At 41.1% G+C, this 27,523-nt stretch overlaps 1 protein-coding gene and 2 long non-coding RNA genes across 5 annotated transcripts; 2 read left to right on the top strand and 1 right to left on the bottom strand.

Moving 5' to 3' along the window:
* Window positions 1-153: 153 nt before the first annotated feature.
* LOC147531883 (WAT1-related protein At1g09380-like) lies at window positions 154-27,514 on the bottom strand. Of its 3 annotated transcripts, XM_086646854.1 has the most exons (9): window positions 27,302-27,514; window positions 27,108-27,178; window positions 22,291-22,585; window positions 22,147-22,209; window positions 6,219-6,335; window positions 5,898-6,135; window positions 752-910; window positions 503-654; window positions 154-427 (listed from the first exon to the last, which is right to left on the bottom strand). In XM_086646854.1, exons 3-9 carry the CDS (start codon window positions 22,581-22,583, stop codon window positions 295-297), a joined length of 1,155 nt encoding a protein of 384 aa, XP_086502980.1. In that variant the 5' UTR covers window positions 22,584-22,585; window positions 27,108-27,178; window positions 27,302-27,514; the 3' UTR covers window positions 154-294. The 3 variants fall into 3 exon arrangements, with proteins under 3 accessions (XP_086502980.1, XP_086502981.1, XP_086502982.1); XM_086646855.1 differs by lacking the exon at window positions 27,302-27,514 and having other exon boundaries at window positions 27,108-27,299; XM_086646856.1 differs by lacking the exons at window positions 27,108-27,178; window positions 27,302-27,514 and having other exon boundaries at window positions 22,291-22,623.
* LOC147531885 (uncharacterized) lies at window positions 9,135-12,006 on the top strand. The gene is made up of 4 exons (XR_015227401.1): window positions 9,135-9,242; window positions 9,346-9,405; window positions 10,442-10,514; window positions 11,708-12,006. It is a non-coding gene; the product is annotated as an uncharacterized LOC147531885 (long non-coding RNA).
* LOC147531884 (uncharacterized) lies at window positions 12,395-18,790 on the top strand. The gene is made up of 4 exons (XR_015227400.1): window positions 12,395-16,041; window positions 16,145-16,204; window positions 17,233-17,313; window positions 18,507-18,790. It is a non-coding gene; the product is annotated as an uncharacterized LOC147531884 (long non-coding RNA).
* Window positions 27,515-27,523: the final 9 nt, after the last annotated feature.

Here is a 27,523-nt window from a genome sequence, read left to right as displayed (position 1 = left end):
TACTTTCTATCACAACAACCTCTTTCAGACATCAGTTTTTTCCGAAGATCTGCATGAAGGACCATGAGCCTTCTTTGATATGTATTCAGGTATATCTTCTGATGTTATCAGACCCTCTTGCACAAAGAACTCAAAGAACATTGCAATGTAGAATAACTAAATAAGATAGTACTGTTTCTATATATAACTAGTGTAGTTTGTGACACAAGGTAGCAATAAGTAACATGCATTTGCTAAGGATTAAGAGTTTGAGTTCAGTACATAAGTTCCTTCATACCAAGTTTTAACACGCCACTAAAGCAGTTCTTGTGAGTTTGCTTCTTCAATGCGCCGGACGCGTTCTTCTTCTTCACGCAGTCGTTCTTCCTTCAACAGCGCCCACTGGACTAATGAAAAGCCCAGTAGAATCAATAAGGCTCCTAACAAGCTGAAAACAATATTTGTAAGTAATTAGTGTTTAGTTTGAGATTAAAACGGTATAAAGAGGGAAACTCTAACTTACTTGCCCAGGAAGATAAGTTCGTTTTGCAAGAACCATCTGAGGAAGGCGATCATCACTAGCATCACAGGACCAAATATTGAGACATAAAGTCCACCCTTTGCTCTGGTACATATAGTCATTAGAAAAAAGGCAAAAGCTGATCCTATAGCTCCCTACATTTATTTAAATAGGTGTCATCAGTTTTTGTAAAAGAATAAGTGGTTAAAAATTTATTATTATCTAAAATATAGTAGAGGTAAGAAAACTTACACTATAAACTGCCGGACCCCATCGGTATGCGGATGACAAGGACCAACCGCCCGCATGGTGCTCCACGCTCGCAGCGATAATCCCAGTAAGGACTGCTCCAAAAAATCCCGTCACGGCAGTCATCGTGCACGGTCTATCAAATGTGCTCCTCATCCTCCCCTATAGGAACATTAAGTTACATTTTGCTTTAAATAATATAAGTAGCAAAAATGATTGTGAGTGGCGGTTTTCCTGACAGAATTCTAGTGTGCTTACGTGGCATGCCGCGTCGGACAAAGTATCTAACCTCAAGCTGAGCGAGTGCAAATCATAAAAATATTTTTTCACTCTTATCATTCTTGGTTTCCCTTTCTTTGAACTCATTCATCATAACTATTTTTCTTTACCAAATCAGTCGAGAAATGCAGTTATTGTTTCATCACTTTAGCCCAAAATTTCTTGTGATCGTTTTTCGTCTCCTCGTGTCTTCTCTCTTCTTCTCTCTCCTGATGTTGCTCTCTCTTTCTTACGCGTCTCTCACTCTCTCTCCCTCAACCCCCTCCCCCTTCCCACTAAAAGAGATCAATCTGTCATAACCAAAAGCTGCTTTGGACTTCTTTAGCAATCTTTACTCCGAGAGTCATATGTGGAGGCCGAATATAGACCAAATGGATCTGTCTCGCATAGACTCAGATATGGAGGAAGCTTTAGAGGTCAGTGCAGGAGAAGAGGAAGTCAGAAAGGCAATCTTAGAGCTAGCTTCTGACAAAGCCCCGGGGCCCGATGGCTTTCCGATTAGTTTCTACTCGAAATACTGGGATATTATAAAGTTAGACTTTATGAATGTGATTAAGGAGTTTTGCGAATCGGCCCAGATAGACTGCAGGTTGAAATCAGATGTATGTTGTCCTCATTCCTAAGAAAGAAGCAGCAGTTTCTTTTTCGGACTTCGGGCCAATCAGTCTTGTTAGTGAGGTGTACAAAATAATTTTTAAGGTTTTGTCGTCGAGGCTGAAGGTGGTGATGGATAAGCTAATTTCTCCCTTCCAAGGGGCAGTCGTGGCAGGTAGGCAGATTCTTGATGGAGTCCTAATTGCGAATGAGTTAATAGACTCTCGAAGGAAGGAAGGGAAATAAAGTTTGCTGGTTAAGATAAATCTTGAGAAGGCGTAAGATCGAGTGGCTTGGGACTTTCTATATCAGGTCATGGAGAGGATGGGGTTCGGATATGTTTGGAGGTCGTGGATTTATGGGTGTATCAGTTCAGCCTCTTTTTCTATCTTGATCAATGGCAGCCCGACCAGACCTTTCCAAAATTCTAGAGGGATCCGGCAAGGGGACCCTCTTTCTTCTTTGTTCTTCTTGCTAGTGGTCGAAGTCTTAAGTTAGTGTACGTGCAAGGCAGAGGTGGAAAGGTGGATTAGGGGTTTCAGGGTCAAGGATCAGGGAGTTCCGGTCAATCATCTTCAGTTAGCCGACGACACTCTGTTCTTCCTAGATGATTCTACAGATCAATTGTGCCGTCCCAAGGATATCTTTATTTGGTTCTAACTTGCTTCGGGTCTTAAAGTGAATTATTCCAAGTCAATTATATTTTCAGCCTTAGGTAGCGGTAAGGGTGATGTGAGAGCCAAGTTGGAGGCTATGGGTTGCCCTGAGGGAGTCCTTCCCGCTAGCTACTTAGGACTTCCTCTGGGTCATTCTTATAAAAGTAAGGCTCTCTGGGATCCGGTTATTGAGATGGTGAATAAAAAGCTCTCGGCCTGGAAAGCGAAAATGCTATCAAAAGGAGGAAACTCACTCTTTTAAAAGCAGTTCTCTCAGCGCTTCCAGTGTATTTCCTATCTCTTATTAGTATATCACAATCGATATTCAAAGAGATAGACAAGAAGATGTGTGATTTTTTGTGCCACGGGAAGGATGGGTTGAAGCAAATCCATTGAGTTTGATGGAAGCTTATCTGCAAAGAAATTCATGACGGTGGTCTGGGTGTCAAGAATTTGAAGACCATGAATGATGCTATATTAAGCAAATGGCTTTGGAGGTTAGCTCAGGAGCCCCACTCTCTTTGGACAAAGGTCATTGATCAAAAGTACGGCATTTCTCAAGGTGGCTGGGTTCAAAAGCAAATCAAATGCAGCGTCTGGAAGGGTATAGCTGCTTGAGGGAAGATCTTGAATGAGACAACTAAGTGGAAGCTAGGGAATGGAAGACATATTAGTTTCTGGAATGACTGTTGGTGTACTCCTAGAAGCCAAGACTTTGGTAAGGATTTTATACGGGCCACCAACCCAACTTATAGGCCTGAATTCCGAGAACTTGGAGCTTTTAACTTTCTTAGGGATAAGGCCAATAAACGTGTGGTTCAACTTCCATTGAAAAGAGGTTGTGTTCGAGAACTCCTGATACATGTTCATCATATCATCCTTGATAATATCCCAGCATTTTCTGAAGAAGGAAATTGGGAACCCATCCGGCCCCGGTGCCTTATCACTAGCTAAATGATGCAAAGCCTCCACAACCTCTTCCTCCAAAATGTCCTTCTCTAATGATTCAGCTATTGTTGACGGAATAGAAGGGAGGTGCATATCCTCAATCCCTGGTCTCCACTGCCTAGGCTCACAATACAAATCACTGAACTGCCTAATTGCTTCAGCATTAATATCCTCCTCTCTCATAGTAACGCTGATTCTATTTTGCCTGCTCCGAAACTTTAGAATTTTATGAAAGTAAGTTGAGTTCCTATCTCCTGCCTTCAGCCATTGGGTGCGTGACTTCTGTTTCAAGCTCACTTCTTCAAGGTGAAGCAGCTTCTCCAACTCTGACTTCAAATTCCTTCTAGAGCTGAACTCTTCGACAGTAAGCGTCTGAGTTGCTTCCTTTAGGTCCAGCAGATTAATGCCCCTTTGAAGCTTACCAAAGTTCAAATTGAAACTCTGAAATTTATCCCTCGACCAGACCTTAAGTTTGTCTTTCATATATTGCAACTTCAGCCAGATAGTTAGACCTGCTGTATCTGCCGATGGAGCCTCCGACCACCTAGTTTTTACACTGTCCAGAAAATCCGGCTCGAGCATCCATCTTTCCTCCAAACGAAAAGGGGGGATTCGAAGGATCAATATCTGTTCTCAGCAAAATTGGAGTATGATCCGAGATAGGCCTAGGAATAACGATCTGCTCCACCCTCGGGTATTTATCTTCCCATCTGTTGTTAATGAGGAATCTGTCTAAGACGCTCATAACAGGATTTTCCTGATTATTCGTCCACGTGAAATCTAATCCTTGCTTGGGAAGATCTAATAAACTGTTTCTGTCCACCCACTCCCCAAAATCCCTCATACTCGAGGAGATTTTTCTCCCATTCTTCTTTTCATGGAGGAACCTAACAACGTTGAAGTCACCTCCCACACACCAAGGGTAATGCCATTTAGAGGCTATGGCATCCAATTCTTCCCAAAGATCTCTCCTTCTAGCTTATAAGCAAGGGCCATAAACACCAGTAAAAACCCAAATAAAACCATCAACTTTGTTCTTCATTAAAAGAGACAAACAAAAAACACCCTTGTTGACATCAATAACATCCAAAATGTTGGTATCCCAGACACAAAGGATACCACCAGAAGCTCCCACAGAGGGGATATCTTCCCAACCACAAAAAGTATTACCCCAGACACTAAGAAGAATAGAAAGAGACACACTAGTACATTTGGTTTCTTGTAAACAAAGAAGAGACACCTTACACTCCCTGACCACTTCACGAACTGCTAACTGCTTGGCTGGTCTGCCCAGACCTCTGATATTCCAGCTGATAATATTCAGGGACATGAATGTTGAACTCCCTTCTTGCTACCCTCAGTCTTGGTTCTCTTCCCCAGCGAGCTGTTCTCAGCTAGACCCCAACTCAGATTCTTGAGTTCTCTGTTCATACCTGCTGACCTCTTCCTGTTTCCTTTGTTGCCTTCCATCTCATACTTTTGAAGAGCAATTTCCATTCCGACCTTGTCGTATCCTCCTTGAGAGTAAGGAATCATTGCTTTGCTCAAGTCTTCCTGACTACCGTCTGGTCTGACCACGGCTAACGGAGTGACCATGACTGACTCCGGTTCCACCTCAGTATCAGACTGGTTATCCATCATCAATATCTGTTTCGCATTAGTCTATGACTCTTCTTCTTCTTCTTCTTCTTATTCTCCTTCTTCTAAAGCTATCAATTGAAACTCTTTCTCTCTATCTCTATATGACATTTCATATGAGCTCCAACTTTTCTTTGGATTTTCTCTTAATCCATTACCAGCAATCACATCATATTAACTAAAGGTTTTTCCTAACATCAAACCCTCTTTCTCAAAAGTTTATTCAATTCTCCATCCCTTTCTCTTTTTAAACCCAAAAATGAAGAAAAACCTTTCTCTTCATTTCCACATTCTTGCTAGATTTTATCTAACACAATTACAAAAGCAATTACGGAAATGGAAAGCTTATCACCGAAATTTTCCAAAGATCATCAACAATATTTCACTGTCTGTCTCGCTTTCTCTCTCTCTCTTACACACACACAGAGATAGTGAGTGAGATAACAAGAAAACAGAGAGATAGTGAGAGAGAGACGGACGAAGACGAGGGGAAGTGTTCGCCCCTAGCTGCCTACGGACACTTTCCATGTCAGACCGAATGGTAGTGACACCTAAGCCTCCTGACCGAGATAGAAGTTGGGCGGACCGGACGGACAGTTTCACAAAATTTGGGTGTCCATTACCGTTCGCATCCGTCAAAAGCAACGGGCATTTCGGTTTCGGATATACGGATGTCGGGTCAAGCAAAACCCAATTAAGGGTGCCCATAAGCAAGAGCTCCTTTAATTCGGCTCATGCTCAGCAAAAATATCTAGTATCACGTTGAGGAGCTTATGACTCCCACACATATGCTTGTATAGTCAGGAGGACAATTAAACGGTCTGACTCGGACGGTAAGCTAGACAAGACTAATTTTAGTTCTTGGTCGGACAGTGTCCCTCTCGGACATCGGGCGGACATCGGGGGCCCGGGGATTCAATCGACCTTGGGCGGTAATGAGCGGATTCGGGCTTGTAGGTTTCCAACCCTTATCGTGTAACCATCTATTAGTATACCATTCATTTAATAATAAAAAATAATATTAAAAACCTTACCAGAAGTATAAGCCATCCTGCGGTAGAGACACAACTCCCTATCACAAGGATTGGTCCTATCCAAGTCTGTTTGTCCTGGTGGTGAAGGTTTTGGAGGATTTGAGGAATCAGAACACCAGCCTTGAAAATAACAGGCCGACTCTTGTAGAATGTGGTAACCATGCTTCCAGCAATGGCTACCACAGTCCCTACTATCTTTGCAACTCTTGATTTGATAGTATATTGCGGACTTTCTTGCCTACAATAATTAGGAAAATAGTTAGATTCTAGAAATTATTAATCAATGAAATCAAATTAAAAATATGTAGAAAACTACTTAACCTGAATATGAAGCTCATAACAAACGTTATTCCCGGCAATATATTGGAAATTGCAGACGCAATAGTGGGAGTAGTATACTTCAGGCCAAGTACGAATAGGCATTGGTTGCCCACAATCCTACACATTATTAAAGCATTTCATTAGAAAAAATTCTAACTCAAAAATTATTGAAAGAATAACTGAACTGTATCATATAATAGGTTCTAAAATTCATAAAAACTTTGTTTGCTCATTCTTAAAGAAAAAAGTAAATATGTCACTTATATAATGAGCTCATAACAAAAAGTAAACAACGACATCTTGAACAAAGTGGAATTCAATATCCATGTGCTTTGGTCTGGCATGGAAGACAGGATTAGTGGCCCATTGATGAACACTCGTATGAGGAGCCATTTCAGAAACAACTAGTATAGTCACCATTGGATAATCATTCAAACCAGAAAATGAAGAACCAATATCTGGAGTATGAGGGAAAGTCAATTAATCAAATTGGACATTCCTTGTGATGTAAGTCTTGCCAGATAATGGATCAAAACATCTAACCCCTTATGATGAGCAGTAACATATACACTTAGCTGATGTGGGGCTCAATTTGTTTTCCTTATAAGCTCCATTCTGATGAGGAGTTGACGACATTAGTATTTGTGATGAATGTCACATTCAACAAGAAATCGCTCTAAGGATCCTTTGCATATTTCGCGAGCACTATCAATACTTTCGCAGATGCCCTTATGGTGTTCATGAGAGGGGACACTGGATCAGCTCGACCTCTCCAACTCGCTATTAATACTTTTACCGAAGGTGCAAGACTTGCAGTGAAGGTGGGGAAGAGGTCCTTTTTTTGTGCAGGAATGTCAGAGACTTAAAAGGAGGCTGTTAAAGCTATACTTGGTTATCAAATGGGAGTTCTACCCATTAGATATCTCGGCCTCCCTTTTGTTGGCTTCCCGGTATCATATAACGATTGTATCCCGTTAATATGATTCAGGTCAGAATGCATTCTTGGAAAGTCCGTTTCCTCTCCTATGCAGGTCGCCTCATACTTATCAATACGGTTCTGGGTAGCATGCTAGTTTTTGGGCTTCGGTTTTCGTGCTCCCAAAACGGGTTTATAAAGAGATAAATCGCATTTTCAACCGATTTCTCTGGAAAGGGCTCGAGGAGGGAAGTAATAGGCCAGCGGGAGATAGGATCTAGAACTAAGATAAAACAACCTAAGGAGAGAGAAGCTCTGACTCAGGCGTACTTTTCCGATCACTCAACCAACCCAATCGATCGCGGGAAACCGTTCCCTCGCTAACGCCATTGCATAGTTTATTTTTTATTCTGGTATAGCGCCGACCGGTAAACCGGCAGTATCGAAAGGAAGTTCCGTGTGACTGGACTTTAGTCGGAGAAGGGTAGTTCTCTGGTTAACTCTCGACAGCAATTCTACCCTGGAGATCGCAACATACCAGCCCACCGCTACTGCCATTGCACTGAATCTTGGATTCGGGTATAGCGCCGTCTGGTGTGTTGAGTTGCATCGAGAGGGGGTACCGTCTTGTCGAAGTTAGTCGATGACAACCATGAGAGGTGGCCAAGGAGGTCAGGAAGGAAAGATGATCTTCGAAGGCAAGAAGTATAGTGTGTTTATTCAAAGGAGTGGAAGAGTAGGGATTATTATAGGGAATGGAACATCAGCCTACCAGTAGAGGGGATAAGGTGCCTGATTAATTTCCTGAAAAATTTTGCAGCTCGTAGGAACAAACGAGATCGTTTGAAGAAGATAGGTAGGTTCAGAGATGGTAACTCAGTATGGCTCTGGGAGAGTATGGAGAATGGTAGAGGGGAACACGCGTGGGCTCACAAGATTGGAGAAGGAGATAACGGGAGAATATCGATTTGCATTCCGACAGCGAATCGTCATAATGGTTGGACAGATTTGGCGTGCATGCTGGAGAAGATCATTACGCCATCAGAATTTTCGGTGAGACCGAGGGCACCCCTGATTGGGGAAGATTCTGGAGTAAATACACGTCCAACCTCCACCACCCCTCCACCCAATGCATGGAAGGATAATCATGTCCCTCTGGCATCGAGAGTCCAATCGTCGGTGGTTACCACGGTGGTTACCACGGTGGTTACCCTCCATCGGAACCTCACCTATTTAAGGATCACCACCAGGCTAAACAACATCTCACCACTTCTCCCTCACCTCCCCCTCCTCCTCTTATCTCTCATCTCAGGCAATCGAATTCTTCTCTTCCCTCTACTTCTCAAATGGCGGTCACCGACCTCGGAGATATCAATTGGAAAGAAACCCTTATCCTAGTGATGGTGTCGGCGATAGAAGATCGGTACGGAAGCTCAATTTATCATCAAGGAGATCCTGGACAGTGCCAAGTTCGACATCCTTCGGTTCAAGAAGTGATACGCTGTTCTCAGAACTAAGAGGAATTTGAACGCACTTTGGGAGTTTGAAGAGGTGGAGTTGCAGAGAGTTCAAACTACGTTGATGTTCAGACAATGGTCAGCCTCTGTTAATGCTATTTCTAAAGATCCGAATATTATTGCAGTTAAGCTTCATGGAGTTCCTTTCCATTTATGTAATGAGAAAATCTTTCGGGCCCCTGGTTGAGGAAGCAGGCGAGATGATCGACATGCATGAAACACCAAAATTTTTAATAACTTATGGTTTGCTCAGGTCTCTGTTCGTTGTAAACCTAATGGTTATATGTAACGTCCCGAGTTTACGGTGAAAGAAGGCAATGAATAAGATATCTTAGGGACTGTTTTGCAAATGAATAAGGTTAAAATCAGGGACTAAATGTTCAATGCGGCCAAAATCAGGGGGCTTTCTGCAATCAGGACAAAGACGGGGACTGAAGTGTAAAATCGGCTGTCTAAAGGAAGAAACCGGATGGGGAAGGAGCTGCTCCTCGTTTTCTTTTTGTGGTTACTGTTGGAGATGATTAGAGGGGAAAGGGATGGATTTTGCTAGGGTTCTTGCTAATTCAAGCTTCCGGAATGAAATCAAATTAGGTTTGTAGTGATTCTTGGTTGGAAATTTCGTTTCTCTCTCTAGATTTTCAAGAGGTTTTTGTTGGAGTTTAGCTTTAATGGAGATTCATGTTGGCATGTGTAGGAACTTGGAGTTTAAAGAGGAAATCAGAGGAGACTCAAAGAGATCAACCATCAACTCAAGGTAAGTTTACAAATTATTGAGATAAATTTGAGTTATATGGAATTCTAGGGTTCAATGATCATAGATTTGGGGCTTTCTGATTTTTAGGGTTTGAATGAGGGAGAATTTCATATATTAGTAGTGTGATGTTTGATTAAGAGTAATGGTTGAACCTAGAGATGAAAATGAGTTCGAAATTGACGAGTTATATAGACTTTATACCCGTAACAGTGTACTGTTAGGTCTGTAGCACGATATCAATGGTTCAAAAGCTTTTAGAGTCTTCTACAAACTTGTAGCTCGTCTCGAGCCGATTCCAGAATGGTATGGTAATAGTCGTTTCGAGTTCGGATGGGGGAGTTATGGTCGTTAGAGTGAACAGCGCGCATTTGGGAACGACTGATGCACTGCTGTGTTTAGTTGGTTCGTTTCGAAGTTGTACACTGGGGATTTGGCCTAGAACGTAATGAAATTGTAGGATTCGAATAATTGGAAGTAAGTGAATTGGTATTTAAGAAATGTTAAAAGTTAATAGGGGTTAGAATATAGACCGAACAGCAATTTTAGGGAACTGCACAATGCAGTCTGTTGTGATGCCTTTCTGTGTTATTTGAGTACCCGGATGAAGTGTTACATAAGAGATAAATCGTAGCTTAGGTTGTTAGCTTTCCGAAAAGGTATGGTACAAGGTATTTCGAGCTCGGACGAGAGAGTTACGACTGTTATAGTGCGCAGCGCGCTGTTAGGAAATAAAGTTTCGCTGCTGTTTGTATTTTTGCTATTTCGAGGACCGTACACTTTAAGTTTGACCGAGATACTAAGTACTGAAATGTTAGAAACTGAATTAGCTTTCCATGTATATATGGTATGACCGAAACCGATCAGAGTTAAAATGGGAATGAAGCTAAGACGTGATAGAGTCACTCGGGTTCTTCCGACGTTAGTGCGAGTCAAGTCTTATTTGTATTTCTTTTTCTTATGGTTCTTTCGGAGTTATTTGTGTTATGTTAGGATTCTTCTCGAAGAATCTAAGGTTTATCTTTGTCTAGGGTGTCAGAAGGAAAGCCGAAATGAGTTGAGGGCGAGATGCTCGAAGCAAAGCGGATGAGGACGGAGTCCTGAATCGCTAGGTAGGGGATACCTCTTGTTTTCTTTTATACTATTGTCTAGATTCATGCTAGAAGTAGGAGATACGCATGCATCATTATGTGTAGATGGTAGGTGATCATAGATGCATGATTTATACCGTTGATTTCAATGAGGTTTACAACGTGGATTATGCCTATTTCGGTAATTGTTTTACGATGAAGCTTGTATTGTTTATTGTGATTATAGATGAGTTGTTTTGATGAGTTTTACTCGTAAATGACTTTCAAAGTGATAGTTTTGAACTGCTTTGTGATAATCGATGTTTTGAAAACATAAAGATTTCGTGTGTTGTATGTGATTGATGAAGTGGACTGAAACGAGTCATGAGGGTCTTGGCAGTTGTAGTGCTCCACTCTCTGGCCAGGATTCTCGTTTAGGTTGGACTCTCGGGGCTCAGGGATTTGCTACCCTTGACCGCTCGATTGGACTGTAAGCCTGTTTGTTCTTACCCTCGGGGATCAGGGGCTGTACACCTCGGACCGCCCGACTGGTTTGGTGATTGGGATCCCTCTGCACGTTATGATATGACTCTTGGTTGTGCCACTTCTGTGTGTGATAAGATAAGTAATGTTTTAAAAAGCCTATCTTAGTCGAGGGCGTAATGGGTGAGTTCCGAATCTGCTGAGATTGTGGGTGAAGGATGTTTTCACAAGAAAGGAGTATTATTCCGGCGGTTGACACAATAAATGTTTTTCCAAAACCAGAAGAAATAGTTGCATGCTAGGATACCGATGAGAATATGCTTTTCGTCCCAACACGAATACTGGAGGGACGACCTGACTATTCGACTTCGGTGAAGCTAAAACGTATCTAGTTAAGCTAGGTGTATATATTTATCACGAGGTTAGCTTTTCAATGACTGTGGAGTCGCCTAGTGGGAGAGGGGCTTACCTACCTAGGGGTAAGCCACTTTCTCGAGAGAATTTGAGTACCTTGGTTAGTGCCGGAAATGGGACGGTACTAGCCAAAGTACTATAGAATTCTCTGGGTAACTCTCTGTTAATTGAGAGGCATACCAAGGGTGGGCAGTTAAGTCTGCTATTGTATGCTAGTATTAGGATTGATATATATTTATACGTGTGCATGTTTTACTCGAGAAAAGGTTTATCGCAGTTTTGTTTTGGGACTCCTCTACCAGTTAACTCGTGTCGGTGAGTTACTGACCCCCTACCAGTGTGTTAGTATGCAGGTTCCTAGTTAGAAGCATCTGCAGCGACAGGGTTAGCAGATGGATTGCAGGGGTTGTGGCGGGGTGCCACTTTGGGTGTTATCTCTTTTCACTTTGGTTTTCTTTAGCTTCAAGTTATATTTTATTTCACGAAGAACCATATAACATATATATGTATCACATAAGTTGTATAAGGACGTATGAATTTATGCAGGATGAGTTAAGTGAGTTCTGGTGGTTCGGTTTTGAACCAGAGTCTGTTAGTTTAATTTTAGTTTCATTTTAGCTTCCGTTGTGTTTGTGTATGCGAATGTATGGTTTGCATGACAGGTTCTACAGGTGCGACCGGTTCGATTTACAGAGGAGATGCTGCCGAATTTTCGGTTCGTCTGTGAATTGCCGGGGCGTGCTCGTGCCTAGTTATGGGGCACGGGGCGTCACAAGTGGTATCAGAGCATGAGTTCTGGCGACCAATAAGTCGTGTATAGTGTAGAGCTGTGATCGCTCTGGACTGTAGGGAAAGATAAAAATGATCAAGACTTGATGTCTAAAAGCTTCAAGATTAAAAAAATTACCAAGAGTAAAAGATGATATATATATATATTCAAGGTTTTTTATTGTTTTTTTTTTTCGTTGTTTTCTTCGTTGTACTCGCAAAAAGGAAGACCCGATGAATGGTTTATGATCGTGATTGGTTCCTTCAGTATGGTTTAAGCTGTGGTTAGAGACGACTACTATTCGTGAGAATGATAGGTGGTGTAAACTTAAGGACAGTTACAAGTGATGGAGAAAAGTTGTGTATAGAGACAGTTAAGATAACTGAAGAAAGGGCAACTTGGCCATAAGAATTGGGTGTGAGATCAATATGAGGCTGGTGTCCACGAAGTTTTCGTACGGACAACTAGTAAGACTGGGAGGACAAACATGGTTAGTCCGATAGGGTGGTCAATGGATTTGGTGGAAAACTTTTGGATTAGCAAATCACATCTTGGTCGTGGAAAGACCAAATAATGTCAAATTGCAAACATCAAGTGAATTTGGTACATGGTGGTATGAAAGGTGATAAGGTTAGCTTGAATTTACGGAAAACAGAGAAAGAAGTCAAAGGACCGATTAGTGACTTATTGAGGAAATGTATTTCAGAACTTGGGGAAACAAGTATGGTTTAGAGAAGTTATCTTTCGGAGGAGGTCACAAAGAAAAGGGGAGATTTTAAGGAATTCGTAAGCTGGGAACGAAGTGGAAATCAGATCCTCGTATAAGAAACAACCTAGTGAAACGAATGGTTAAACAAGTCAACAGGTTAACGTACATATTAGTTCAGTCGGAATAAGGATAGGGAAATCAGTAAGGTAATTTTGAAAGCAAGGGAACTAAGAGATTTTCAGCGAGTGGAGGTTAAGTGTGGTAGCAATCAAAACAACAATGGTTACTGCTGGGAGACAACACAGTTAAGGATGCATAAGCATGGTAAATTTGGTCAATAGTGATGGAGTTGTGGTAAAATATTGTAAGCCTAAGTCACTCGAGCTGGTGATTCTCATACGAAGGCATTGCCAGGAGTAGCTAACCTAGGCGAACCGGTAATATGGGAAATGCCCTCGAGTAACAAAGAAGCTACGGATTGAACCACATAAGAAGTTAATGACCAAAGGACGTTTTGAAGGATCATACGACCTGGAAGATTATACAATAAAAAGGGACTTCCAAGATGAGTAGTTGAAAGAACTCAGAGATTCAGATAGAAGAAAGCTATAAGGTCGACAAGAAATAAGATGGTTGTGAATTATGAGGATAAGTAAAATGGTTGGGACAATAAAAGAAACATGTTAGAGAATATTATCGAATCTTCGGTTATTCAATGGTACAGTATCGAGAGAAAAAGATATTTGACGACGAGTTGGGTGGGGAATAACTCGACAAATACGAGACTAGATCAGAGATGATTATTTTGGAGAAGCGAGTAAGTATTGTGATGTTGATTTTGAGTGCAACAAAGTCAGGAATTGGTATGTTGAGGGTTCATCTAGCCTAGTAATTCTCCATGAGGAGCACCCGTAGTATTTGGGAAGAAAAAAAAAGTTGAAGTACTTATGTTCGCAAAAAGAGTGGAGTATGAAACAAAGAAGGCGGTTGGAATTCTTGAGGGACTGTGACATTGGCTTGCTTCATCACACAAGCAAGGCAAATGTGGTAGCGGATGCCTTGGGTCGAAAGAAATAAGAAGTTGTCATACAGGATACAACCAAGTTATTCTCTATGCCAAGTATTGGTGGTGAGTGTAGTTTTGACTATCAAGAGATTGAAACCTCAGAGAAGATGAATCAAATACCGGTACAATATTCCCATATCACACCCTGATTCATTGAGCAGTGGTTAACCAGTACATTTCTGATCATCAGTACTCACAGATTAAAAAGGCAAGCAAGGATAGTGAGAACCTGGACTGACAGATACAAACATATGGCAGTTTAGATTAAAGGAAGACTATGGGTACCGAGTGACAGGAAAATTGGTAAAGAAGTTTGAGACAGCTGAAGAGACTTGACATACAGTACATCCAAGGACTACAAAGATGTACAAGGATTTGTAACGAAGTTTTTGGTGGCCAGGAACGAAACGAGACATATCTGAATTTGTGAAGGTTTGTGATACTTGCCAGAGAGTGAAAGCTGAACACAAAAGTGAAGCGGGACTCCTCCGGTCACTGGCGGTACCAGAATGGAAATGAGAACATATATTTGTGACAGTTTTACCCAAAAGCAAATCAAGAGATGATGCAGTATGGGTGACCGTGGATCGACTTACCAAATCAACCGACTTTATACCAGTAAGCATGACTTATTCACTAGAGAAGTTTGGTAGATTATACTTGTGTGACATCATCAAATTGAAGGGGGTACTGACATCAATAGTTCAAAATGTAATCCTCGGTTTACATCAGGCTTGTGGGAGGCTTTCTAGTGAGCTCTAGGATCGGAATTACCCTTAAGTACCAGTGTTATCCTCAGACAAATCGACATGACTATTCAGATCCTTGAAGACATGATTCGAGTATGTGTGCTAGATTTTTGGAGGCTCTTGGGCAGATCGTTTGTACTATAACAACAGTATACAAGTACTATTGGTATGGCACCATTTGAAGCTTTATATGGGCGACTTGTTAGATTCTTCGTGGGCTTGACAGAAGTGCGAGGGAAAGCATTTCGGGACCAAACTTGATCCGGGAGACAGTAGGTAATGAAGTTAATGAAGGAAGAATACAACTAGTCCGGAGTAGACAAAGGTGTGATGCTAACAAATGACGGCGACTGTTAGAATTTGATGTAAATGGCATGTTTATTTAAAGGTGTTGCTAATGAAAGGAGTAAAGAGATTTGGACTTCAGGGCAAACTAGCGCAGGATTCGTTTGTCCTTTTGCGATCCTTGAGGGAGTTGGTGTGGTAGCTTATCGAGTATAGTTGCGACCAAAGTTACTGAAAGCTGAGAATATATTTCATGTCTCAGAACTGAGGAAGTATCAACTATCCCACCTCATGGGTTAGTTGGTACGAGTTAGATATTAATGAAGATGCGTTATATGAGGTCAACCAAATTATAATTTAACGCAAACTGCTAAAGGTGCCAAGGAACAAGGAAATCCCGTTGGTGATAGTTCTATGGAGGCACAACAACATCACAGAAGCATTATGGGATAGGAAGCGGAAATGTGAGAACTTCCAATACTCTTAGTAGATTATGATGCACGAGGAATGGAAGGGTGGTGAAAGATATGGTGTTTAAAGATCTGAGGTCTTAAGATGGTAAAGGAGAATTGTGTATGTTATTTGAATAAGTTGACAAGCACGACAACAAGAGACGCTCTTGGAAGATCGGTAGATATAGTCAGAAGTTGACGATTCGAGTGTGGAGTGATAAAGAAGACTTGTGACATGATTTAGTTAAAGAATGAGCCGATTCAAGAGATTCATTGCGAGAAAGTCCGAGTTAATCCAAATTTCGAGGACGAAATTTCTTGTAAGGGGGGAAGATTGTAACGTCCCGAGTTTACGGTGAAAGAAGGCAATGAATAAGATATCTTAGGGACTGTTTTGCAAATGAATAAGGTTAAAATCAGGGACTAAATGTTCAATGCGGCCAAAATCAGGGGGCTTTCTGCAATCAGGACAAAGACGGGGACTGAAGTGTAAAATCGGCTGTCTAAAGGAAGAAACCGGATGGGGAAGGAGCTGCTCCTCGTTTTCTTTTTGTGGTTACTGTTGGAGATGATTAGAGGGGAAAGGGATGGATTTTGCTAGGGTTCTTGCTAATTCAAGCTTCCGGAGTGAAATCAAATTAGGTTTGTAGTGATTCTTGGTTGGAAATTTCGTTTCTCTCTCTAGATTTTCAAGAGGTTTTTGTTGGAGTTTAGCTTTAATGGAGATTCATGTTGGCATGTGTAGGAACTTGGAGTTTAAAGAGGAAATCAGAGGAGACTCAAAGAGATCAACCATCAACTCAAGGTAAGTTTACAAATTATTGAGATAAATTTGAGTTATATGGAATTCTAGGGTTCAATGATCATAGATTTGGGGCTTTCTGATTTTTAGGGTTTGAATGAGGGAGAATTTCATATATTAGTAGTGTGATGTTTGATTAAGAGTAATGGTTGAACCTAGAGATGAAAATGAGTTCGAAATTGACGAGTTATATAGACTTTATACCCGTAACAGTGTACTGTTAGGTCTGTAGCACGATATCAATGGTTCAAAAGCTTTTAGAGTCTTCTACAAACTTGTAGCTCGTCTCGAGCCGATTCCAGAATGGTATGGTAATAGTCGTTTCGAGTTCGGATGGGGGAGTTATGGTCGTTAGAGTGAACAGCGCGCATTTGGGAACGACTGATGCACTGCTGTGTTTAGTTGGTTCGTTTCGAAGTTGTACACTGGGGATTTGGCCTAGAACGTAATGAAATTGTAGGATTCGAATAATTGGAAGTAAGTGAATTGGTATTTAAGAAATGTTAAAAGTTAATAGGGGTTAGAATATAGACCGAACAGCAATTTTAGGGAACTGCACAATGCAGTCTGTTGTGATGCCTTTCTGTGTTATTTGAGTACCCGGATGAAGTGTTACATAAGAGATAAATCGTAGCTTAGGTTGTTAGCTTTCCGAAAAGGTATGGTACAAGGTATTTCGAGCTCGGACGAGAGAGTTACGACTGTTATAGTGCGCAGCGCGCTGTTAGGAAATAAAGTTTCGCTGCTGTTTGTATTTTTGCTATTTCGAGGACCGTACACTTTAAGTTTGACCGAGATACTAAGTACTGAAATGTTAGAAACTGAATTAGCTTTCCATGTATATATGGTATGACCGAAACCGATCAGAGTTAAAATGGGAATGAAGCTAAGACGTGATAGAGTCACTCGGGTTCTTCCGACGTTAGTGCGAGTCAAGTCTTATTTGTATTTCTTTTTCTTATGGTTCTTTCGGAGTTATTTGTGTTATGTTAGGATTCTTCTCGAAGAATCTAAGGTTTATCTTTGTCTAGGGTGTCAGAAGGAAAGCCGAAATGAGTTGAGGGCGAGATGCTCGAAGCAAAGCGGATGAGGACGGAGTCCTGAATCGCTAGGTAGGGGATACCTCTTGTTTTCTTTTATACTATTGTCTAGATTCATGCTAGAAGTAGGAGATACGCATGCATCATTATGTGTAGATGGTAGGTGATCATAGATGCATGATTTATACCGTTGATTTCAATGAGGTTTACAACGTGGATTATGCCTATTTCGGTAATTGTTTTACGATGAAGCTTGTATTGTTTATTGTGATTATAGATGAGTTGTTTTGATGAGTTTTACTCGTAAATGACTTTCAAAGTGATAGTTTTGAACTGCTTTGTGATAATCGATGTTTTGAAAACATAAAGATTTCGTGTGTTGTATGTGATTGGTGAAGTGGACTGAAACGAGTCATGAGGGTCTTGGCAGTTGTAGTGCTCCACTCTCTGGCCAGGATTCTCGTTTAGGTTGGACTCTCGGGGCTCAGGGATTTGCTACCCTTGACCGCTCGATTGGACTGTAAGCCTGTTTGTTCTTACCCTCGGGGATCAGGGGCTGTACACCTCGGACCGCCCGACTGGTTTGGTGATTGGGATCCCTCTGCACGTTATGATATGACTCTTGGTTGTGCCACTTCTGTGTGTGATAAGATAAGTAATGTTTTAAAAAGCCTATCTTAGTCGAGGGCGTAATGGGTGAGTTCCGAATCTGCTGAGATTGTGGGTGAAGGATGTTTTCACAAGAAAGGAGTATTATTCCGGCGGTTGACACAATAAATGTTTTTCCAAAACCAGAAGAAATAGTTGCATGCTAGGGTACCGATGAGAATATGCTTTTCGTCCCAACACGAATACTGGAGGGACGACCTGACTATTCGACTTCGGTGAAGCTAAAACGTATCTAGTTAAGCTAGGTGTATATATTTATCACGAGGTTAGCTTTTCAATGACTGTGGAGTCGCCTAGTGGGAGAGGGGCTTACCTACCTAGGGGTAAGCCACTATCTCGAGAGAATTTGAGTACCTTGGTTAGTGCCGGAAATGGGACGGTACTAGCCAAAGTACTATAGAATTCTCTGGGTAACTCTCTGTTAATTGAGAGGCATACCAAGGGTGGGCAGTTAAGTCTGCTATTGTATGCTAGTATTAGGATTGATATATATTTATACGTGTGCATGTTTTACTCGAGAAAAGGTTTATCGCAGTTTTGTTTTGGGACTCCTCTACCAGTTAACTCGTGTCGGTGAGTTACTGACCCCCTACCAGTGTGTTAGTATGCAGGTTCCTAGTTAGAAGCATCTGCAGCGACAGGGTTAGCAGATGGATTGCAGGGGTTGTGGCGGGGTGCCACTTTGGGTGTTATCTCTTTTCACTTTGGTTTTCTTTAGCTTCAAGTTATATTTTATTTCACGAAGAACCATATAACATATATATGTATCACATAAGTTGTATAAGGACGTATGAATTTATGCAGGATGAGTTAAGTGAGTTCTGGTGGTTCGGTTTTGAACCAGAGTCTGTTAGTTTAATTTTAGTTTCATTTTAGCTTCCGTTGTGTTTGTGTATGCGAATGTATGGTTTGCATGACAAGTTCTACAGGTGCGACCGGTTCGATTTACAGAGGAGATGCTGCCGAATTTTCGGTTCGTCTGTGAATTGGCGGGGCGTGCTCGTGCCTAGTTATGGGGCACGGGGCGTCACATTATATGCCGAAGAAACTAGTGCTGGTGGCCGGCGGTGAAACCTTCCATGTTATGGCAGAATTGCAAACGTTATCCGATAAGGAACACTACCTGTTGCAGGTGAGAAACCCAACGGAGAAAGTTGGTGTGTCGATCCCATCGGGCATCACATTGTCGTTGGTGAAAGGTCCTGCCACTAGTCAGTAGCCGTCTCCTGTTTGCCCTTTTGGTGATGGGGCAGCAGGTCAGCCGGATTTTCAGTCTTCAAGGTCTGATCGGTATGGGATAGGGAAGTTTGGTAACTTAGTATCCAGCGTTCAGGATCCGATGGGAGACAAGATAAAGAGGTATAGACTTTCTGATGGAAGCAACGAAGGACGTGATTAATGCGAAGTCTGCTAAAGGTAAAGAGAAAGTTGCTGATGGAAGCATGGAAATGGGTATTCTCGATAAGGAGGACGGGACTGGTGGACACATGCCTTCTAAGAAGGAGGTAATCGCAGCTGTCAAAGACATCATGGATAACTCTAGTAAATGGACTAAGTCCAAGTCGGTCTTTAGCCTAAGGAGGAAGACGGTCGAGGTGGTTTACCGGCCCAAGAAAACAGTGGGCTTTGGTAACAGTAAGCTTGGGCCAGAGTTCCGTCTTAATGCTCTGAAAGATCAACTTTCGGCTGGAAGCGCCCCTTTCTCTGGGCCGCTGGAAGCAGATACACCTAGGTCTAGAGGCAGGCCAAGGAAAGTGACGAGAGTAACTGGTTTGGTGGATACAGGTGGCATACTGGGATTCACAGATATTCAAGATCAGGATAAGGTGTTGGCACTCATGCAGAACGAGAAGGTGGACATCGGGCTTTCGCTCTCAGAAGACGATCAGGTGGGGGACCCCCTGGTTATCCATCCATTAGCCATGATTATCACAGGTGAACATCAGGAAGGTTCCCAAGAGGTAGATGGTTCGAGCTCCAAACCAAAAGCCAAGAAGATCCCGAGAAAACTGAAGCTCCTTGAGTGGAACATGTCGGTGCCTATGAAGAAGAAGAAAGTTTCGCCGCCGGTCAAGGTTTATAGGGGTAATTAGATCATCGCATGCTTCTTTTGTTTGCCTTCAAGAAACCAAGTTATCTAGTCTTTACCCTCTTTTGGTCTGGTCTTTGTGGGGTAAGGGGAACCATGGCTGGGTTGCTCAACCTTCCATTGGTGCGTCGGGGGGTATTTTGTGTATTTGGGACTCCGATGACATGAAAAGCACATCAGGCTACTGTTTTACTCTAGGTTCAAGTGTTTTCTCATGGAGTTCAAAAAAGCAAGAGACAGTTGCACAATCCACTGCAGAAGCTGAATTTGTAGCAGCAACATCAACAGTAAATCAAGCTATATGGCTAAGGAAAATTCTGAGTGACGTGCACATTGAACAAGAAAAAAGAACCAAGATCTATGTGGACAATCAAGCAGCAATTGCCATTTCTCATAATCCAATATTTCATGGAAAGACGAAACACTTCAACATCAAGTTATTTTTCTTAAGAGAAGTGCAGAAAAGTGGAGTGGTGACGCTTCATTATTGTAAAACTGAAGATCAACTTGCTGATATCTTCACCAAGCCTCTTCCAGCTAGAAAATTTGAGGACTTAAGACAACAACTTGGAATTTGTAGTTCCTAATGCAAGGAGTGTTAGTTATTTGCTTAGGACTGCAAATGAGTCCATGTGTCATTATGGATTTATGCAAGCAGTTATCTAGTATGTGGTTACTTTGTTGTAGTGGAAGTTAATTGTAGTTACTGTCTTTTAGTGGGTCTTACACATGTCATAGTTGTCGGATCTTCAGTTACTTTTCAGTTTTTGTATCACCTATAAATATGTAAGGTCTATGCAGTTCTATATATGCAAAAGTATTATGTTTATTTTCTGAGTTATTTCTTGTCTGGATTCTTTTCTTTCTTAGTAATTAATCAGTCTTTATCATAGAGAAAACTAACAAAAACCAAGTCCAAGCTTAGGACCTGGGGTCTTGAGATTGATGAAGTATGCTCACTTAGCAATGGTGGTACTGAGACGGATGAACATTTTCTTTTTCAATGCCCATATTCTATAACAGTATGGACTGAACTACTCAACATGCTCGGAATTAGAAGAAATCATACGGGTGTTTGGGCAGAGGAAACAGAATGGTGTGTTACTGCTTTTCAAGGTAATTCTGTAATTGGACGAATTGGCAGCCTGGTGTTCTGTGGATTCGTCTACCATTTTTAGAGGGAGCGAAACAATAGAGTTTTTTCGACGGGAAGCAGGTTCAACGCGAGCACTATTCAGGGGGGTGGTTAGCGGAATCAAAACGAAAATGTCAACCTTGAGACGGCAGCCCACTGGAGTTGCAGGGGCCCAATAGATCCTAGAGCGGTGGACTTTGATCATCCCGGTTCAGCTAAGAGCAGCCACAACTTGTAAATGGGCCGGTCCAACACCAGATTATTTTCTTATTAACACCAATGGGTCATTTGAAGCGGACTCGCGGGGATACGGTGCCATCTTACGAGATCATGGTGGGAACACCATTGCGGCAGCAGCAGCTAAAACCGAACAACACTCTGTGATAATGACAGCACCCAACCCTCCCTCTAAGAAAGAAAAAGCAGCAGCGTGAAGAAAAGCGAGGGACAAACCTAGAAAGGAGTGATCACATTCGTTCTTCGTTATACCCCGTCTCAGTTCTCAGCCATTGAAGAATGAGCTAACTCAGTAGTTGGGTCATGATCATCTACAAGTAGAAAGAGTTCCATATTTTCAAGGTGAAAAGGTGCCTTGTTGGCTGGCCCGAAGTAACTCCCCACTTCGAATGCGAGCTTGTGGCAATGACAACTAATGTGTTTGGAATTGATCTGGGAACAGCAAATCTGCTATAAGGTGGATGTTTTTTGTTCATCTGGTTCTGAAAGGAAGTATAGGTATTGTTTTGTGCGAAGAATGGGAGTTTTGGGTTACTGCTGTTAAGGGAAGCTCGCCCGACCCTACCACTAACATGCCTTGCCGCGCGTATAATTAAGTGACTGGTTTCCCCACGATTAACCCAAAACAGTGTTAAATCTGATATGTGAGGGTGTTATTTTCTAAGTAGTTAGATGATGTAACCAAATTTATTAGATGTGGATAGCTTATTATAAATCGTAAAACTAGTGAATGAGAATACATTTAATTGATATTTAAAATAAGAGAACAACTTACCCACACAACGTACATAAACCGAGATACCCAACTATCGGCCACGTGATAGGTGGTAGTTCTTCCCTGTGTAATTCACATATAAAGTTAGAAGATATAAAAAGTTTATATTAATAAATTAGTAAAACAGAGAATAAATTTATTTACCACTCCAAAAAGTATGCTACTGGTGCTATAAACAGTGTCGCGAAGACCTGTCTATAGAACACCAATACCAACGGGTTCAGCCCTTTGTCGAGTGCCACCTTGTTGCCAATTTGCATGAAGGCATGCGCTAGTTGTACTACCATCATGCATATGAAACAGCCAGTCGAACTCAAACGATAAGCGTGGATGAACGTCTTTAGTTGAATAAGCCGATGTTGAAAAGCGGCCATAGACGCAGTAAGGAGATGGAGGATAGTGGCCCCCATAGCCGCCAGATGTTGCAGAATCGCCATAACTGCGTAATCAAACAAAAAATCCAGATAAATAATGTATCATATCCGATAGAAAGAGAATAAAAAAAAAAACAAATAGAGAAATTGAAGAATAGAGAAACAGAAAAATTCTTGTAATCTTAAGTTTTCTGCATGATCCAAATGACAACGTACACTGCTCTTTTATAGAGCAACCTTGACTCAACTCCATGACTCAAAACTAACTACCTATATACTAGGAATTAACATGGCACTACCTAAAGACATAACAAACCACTAAATCCTAAGAATTAGGACTGACCCACTTGCTGGAAAACAACAAATGAAGAAACTAAGATAACAATCCCTCCCTTAAACTGATGTATAACAATACATTCAGTTTAACAGTTGCAACAAGGTAACTTCTCAGGTTGAAGACTTCAGAACACAAACTCCCAGCATTTCTCTTAGCTTCTGAAATAAGGCCACTTTGAGAGGTTTAGTGAATATATCTGCTACTTGTTCTTCACTCCTGCAGAAAATAAGTTCAATAACTCCCTTCCTTGTGAGATCTCGCACGAAGTGATATTTCACGCCAATATGCTTGCTTCTCCCATGTAGAACCGGATTCTTGGAGAGTTTAATAGTTGAATTATTATCACAGAAAATGAGAGTAGGATGGTTTTGCTTGAAATGAAGCTCTTCAAGGATCCTTTTCGACCAAATTGCTTGACAAGCACATGTTGCTGCTGCTATAAACTCTGCTTCAGTGGATGATAAAGTCACGATTGACTGTTTTTTCGAGGACCACGATATTGCTCCAGAACCCATCACAAAAACACAACCTGATGTACTTTTTCGGTCGTCAAGATCCCCTGCATAGTCACTGTCCGTAAAACCGAATAAATCTGATTCTTCCTCCTTTTTGTAACACAACCCGTAATCAATGGTGCCCTTTAAGTATCGAAAAATTCTTTTAGCGGCAAGTAGATGAGCTTCCTTCGGGCAAACAGGATTGCAATCTTACCTCAGTTGGCGTAAGATACATCAAACTCCCCACAATTTGCTGTAAGATACATCAAACTCCCCACAATTTGCTATAAAAGGTGTTGTTAATCATCTTACCTCCTGGATCTTTAACAAGCTTGAAGCCAACTTCAGTTGGCGTGCAAACAGGATTGCAATCTTGCATACGAAACCTCTTCAAGATTTCTCTAACATACTTTCGTTGACAAATAAATATTCCATCAGCAGATTGTATCACCTCAATACCAAGAAAGTAATGGAGTAACCCAAGATTAGACATCTCAAATTCAACCATCATGGACTTCTTAAACTTTTCAGCCATAGATTTATCACTCCCAGTAAATATGAGATCATCTACATATACTAGGACAATGAGCAATCTTCCAAGATCAGATTTAAAGAACAGAGTGTGCTCATATGGACATTTTTCAAATCCTTCTTTAAGAAAATAAGCTTCTAGTCGACTATACCACGCACGTGGAGCTTGTTTTAATCCATATAGAGCTTTCTTTAATCTGTAAACTTTATGCTCATTTCCAGCTTTTATATATCCAGCGGGTTGATCAATAAATACCTGTTCTTCCAAGTCACCAAGAAAGAAAGCCGATTTTACGTCCATTTGGAAGAGAGGCCATGAGTTTTGTGCCGCTAGAGCGATCACCAACCTGATTGTGTCGTGTCTAGCCACAGGAGCAAAAACTTCTTTATAATCAACACCAAACTCTTGTTTGTATCCTTTTGCGACTAGCCGCCCCTTATGTTTTTTTGTACACCCATTTGACGCCTATAGTCTTTTGTCCATTTGGAAGCTCAGTTAACTCCCAAGTTCCATTCCTTTCAATGGCATCGATTTCAGCATCCATAGCTCTTTGCCACTTTGTTTCTTTCACAGCATCCTCAAAGTTCATAGGATCACAATCTGGAAACAAGGCGAAATGAGTCAGTAACTCTTCATTATTTTCAACTGCTTGTACCTCATAATCTTCCATCCATGCAGGCCTCCTTCGAACCCGTCGAGGTTGTTGTTCCCCACTAGCTTCAACCAAGGGATTACTTTCATTTTCATCTGGATTCTCGCTTTCCTCTGGCTGATTATTTTCCAAACGTTGATTGACTTCATCTTCATTTCCCCCATCAAAGTTTGCTCCAATTTCTTGTCTGGTGTCCTTCTCATCCCACGCCCAGAACTTTTCTTCATCAAAAACGACGTCACGACTATGCTGATTTTTTTGGTTATAGGATTGTACAACTTGTACGCCTTTGTATTTTCACTAATACCAAGAAAAACACATTTCTCGCCTTTGTCTTCGAGCTTTTTTCTTTTCTGGTCTGGAACGTGTGAATAAGCTACACACCCAAAAATCCGGAGATGATTCACACTTGGTTTACGTCCACTCCAAGCTTCTTCTGGGGTCATGTTTCCAACGGATAGTGTTGGACTTCTATTCAACACATGAATGCTCCAATTGACTGCCTCAGGCGAAAACACTTTCGGCAAATGACTTCTGCTTAGAATAGCACGTACCATATTCAAGATTGTACGATATTTCCTCTCTGAGATGCCATTTTGTTGCGGTGTATAAGCTGTTGTTAGCTGCTTTTGAATTCCATGTTCTTTACAGAAATCCAAAAATTCGTGCCAGTTGTACTCTCCACCATGATCACTCCGGAGAATTTTTATTGACCTGCCCGTTTTTTTCTCAACTAGCACCTTGAAGGTTTTAAAGCTGCAAAAGCATCTGATTTTTCTTGCAAGAAATACACCCAAATTCTCCTGCTAAAATCATCAATGAATGTTATAAAATAACGTTTACCACCATTTGAAGTCGGATTGATAGGTCCGCACAAATCTGAGTGGATCAGCTCCAGCACTTGCTTTGCTCTCCAAGATTTTCTTTTCGGAAAAGAATCACGATGTTGTTTACCAACAACACAATCTGGAACAAAAAAAGCATTTGAAATGATCTGATTTGAGCTCTCTGATGTATGGATTTTTTACGTCTCCTTTACCCATAACAAAGATTGTGGAATTATCTCCAAACTTCACTGTTTTACGAAACGATTCATCCAAGTCTGAAAATATCGACTTATCACCGCACATGTGGTTGCTGCAGCCAGTGTCTAAATACCACATGTGTTGGTGGCTCTCTTCCTCTACATGACATGCCATCAAGAGAGAAATTTCTTCTTCTTGTTCTGCAAAATTTGATCTTTCTCCACGTTGTTTATTTAGGTTTTGTTCGACATTCAGACTTATAATGTCCATACCTGTGGCATCTATAACACTCAATCTTTGACTTGTCTGCTGACTTTGGCTTGAAATATGTTGAGTGCTGATTATCATGCCCTTTCCCTCTTCCTTGAAAATGATAAGGTTGAATATTCTCCATCTTTCGGTATGACTTCCTTCTGTCTTCTTTTCCTCTACCTCCTCTTCTTCCTTGATTGTCTTTACTTGGTGTTGAAGAGTGGTTGTTAGTAGATGCTCGTAAGGCTTGCTCCTCTTGCTCTTGTAGATTCATTTTTTTGCTCATGGACCTGTAATGAACTTTGCAATTCATCTATTGAAAGAGAATCAATATCGTTTGATTCTTCAATGGAGCAAACCACATAACTTAATTTTGGGATCATTGAGCGAAGAATTTTCTCAATGATCGTCACATCTTCCATTTTTCCACCAGTCGTCTGCATCTTATTCACGATTGCCATCGTTCGCGAGAAAAATCTGAAACCAACACTCCGTTCTTCATTCTCAAATTCTCAAAGCTTAGACGAAGGGCCTGGAGTTGTGCATGTTTCACCTTTGCATTGCCTGCATACTTCTTCTTCGTAGACTCCCAAATTTGCTTGGAGGTGTATTTTGGAAGAATTGTTTCCAAGATTGATCTGTCAATGGCTTGGAAGAGATAATTCTTTGCCTTGAGATCCTTCTACTTCAGTGATTCAAGCTCAGCTTTCTGTGCGTCTGTAAGGACAACACCAACGGCTGGTTCTGCTACCCCAGAATCCAAAACCTGCCAATACTCTTTCGATCTCAAGAAATTCTCCATTAGCATTCTCCAATGATCATAGTGACCATCAAAGCGTGGTATTGTAGCTTGAACAAATGCTTCTGCCATGGACTAGTTTTCTCACTCACAACTCACCTTTTACACTCACAAATGGTACCACTGATAGAAAGAGAATAAAAAAAAACAAATAGAGAAATTGAAGAATAGAGAAACAGAAAAATTCTTGTAATCTTAAGTTTTCTGCATGATCCAAATGACAACGTACACTGCTCTTTTATAGAGCAACCTTGACTCAACTCCATGACTCAGAACTAACTATCTATATACTAGGAATTAACAAGGCACTACCTAAAGACATAATTAACAATTAGATTAGACAAGAAAAAGATTAAGATAAAGTCTCTTAAAGATAGTGTTTGCCCACATAACAATGATAAGAGATCCTATGGCAATATGTATTCAAATTTCTTTAACAAAAGAATGAAACAATTAACAAAAAACAAGTTATCACATATTAATTTATACCCACCAAATCTGAGACCTCTCTGTTTTGTGCTCCTCCCCAAAAATCACCGATCCTTGACCAGGCAACTACAAACTCTACATTTGGTTCAAAAGAAATGTTTAACAATTTGTAGAGATGCTCAAACAATTTTCTACCAGTAGAATGTAATGCAATTCTCAAAAGACTTTAACAAAAAAAAAAAAAAAAAATCATCACACCTCTCTGCTTTTGTGGGAAAGAGAAAGCTTTAGAGATAGAAATCAGGAAACTTTGGTATAATAGCTGTATATAGAGAGAGAGGGAGAGAGCACTGAGCAGAAGAAGATGACGAAGTTGAGGAGAAAAAGAAATGAATGAAGTCAAAAGGTTTATCAGGTTTCTTAATGACGCTTAATTCATGTACTAATAAGTTGGATGGTCTCATTTATAGTACTCCATTT

Source organism: Eschscholzia californica, unplaced genomic scaffold (genome assembly GCF_041429995.1).
Source record: "Eschscholzia californica isolate CP2 unplaced genomic scaffold, dmEscCali1.0.p SCAF_6, whole genome shotgun sequence".
Classification (NCBI taxonomy): domain Eukaryota; kingdom Viridiplantae; phylum Streptophyta; class Magnoliopsida; order Ranunculales; family Papaveraceae; genus Eschscholzia; species Eschscholzia californica.
This window is presented reverse-complemented; position numbering and strand designations above follow the sequence as displayed.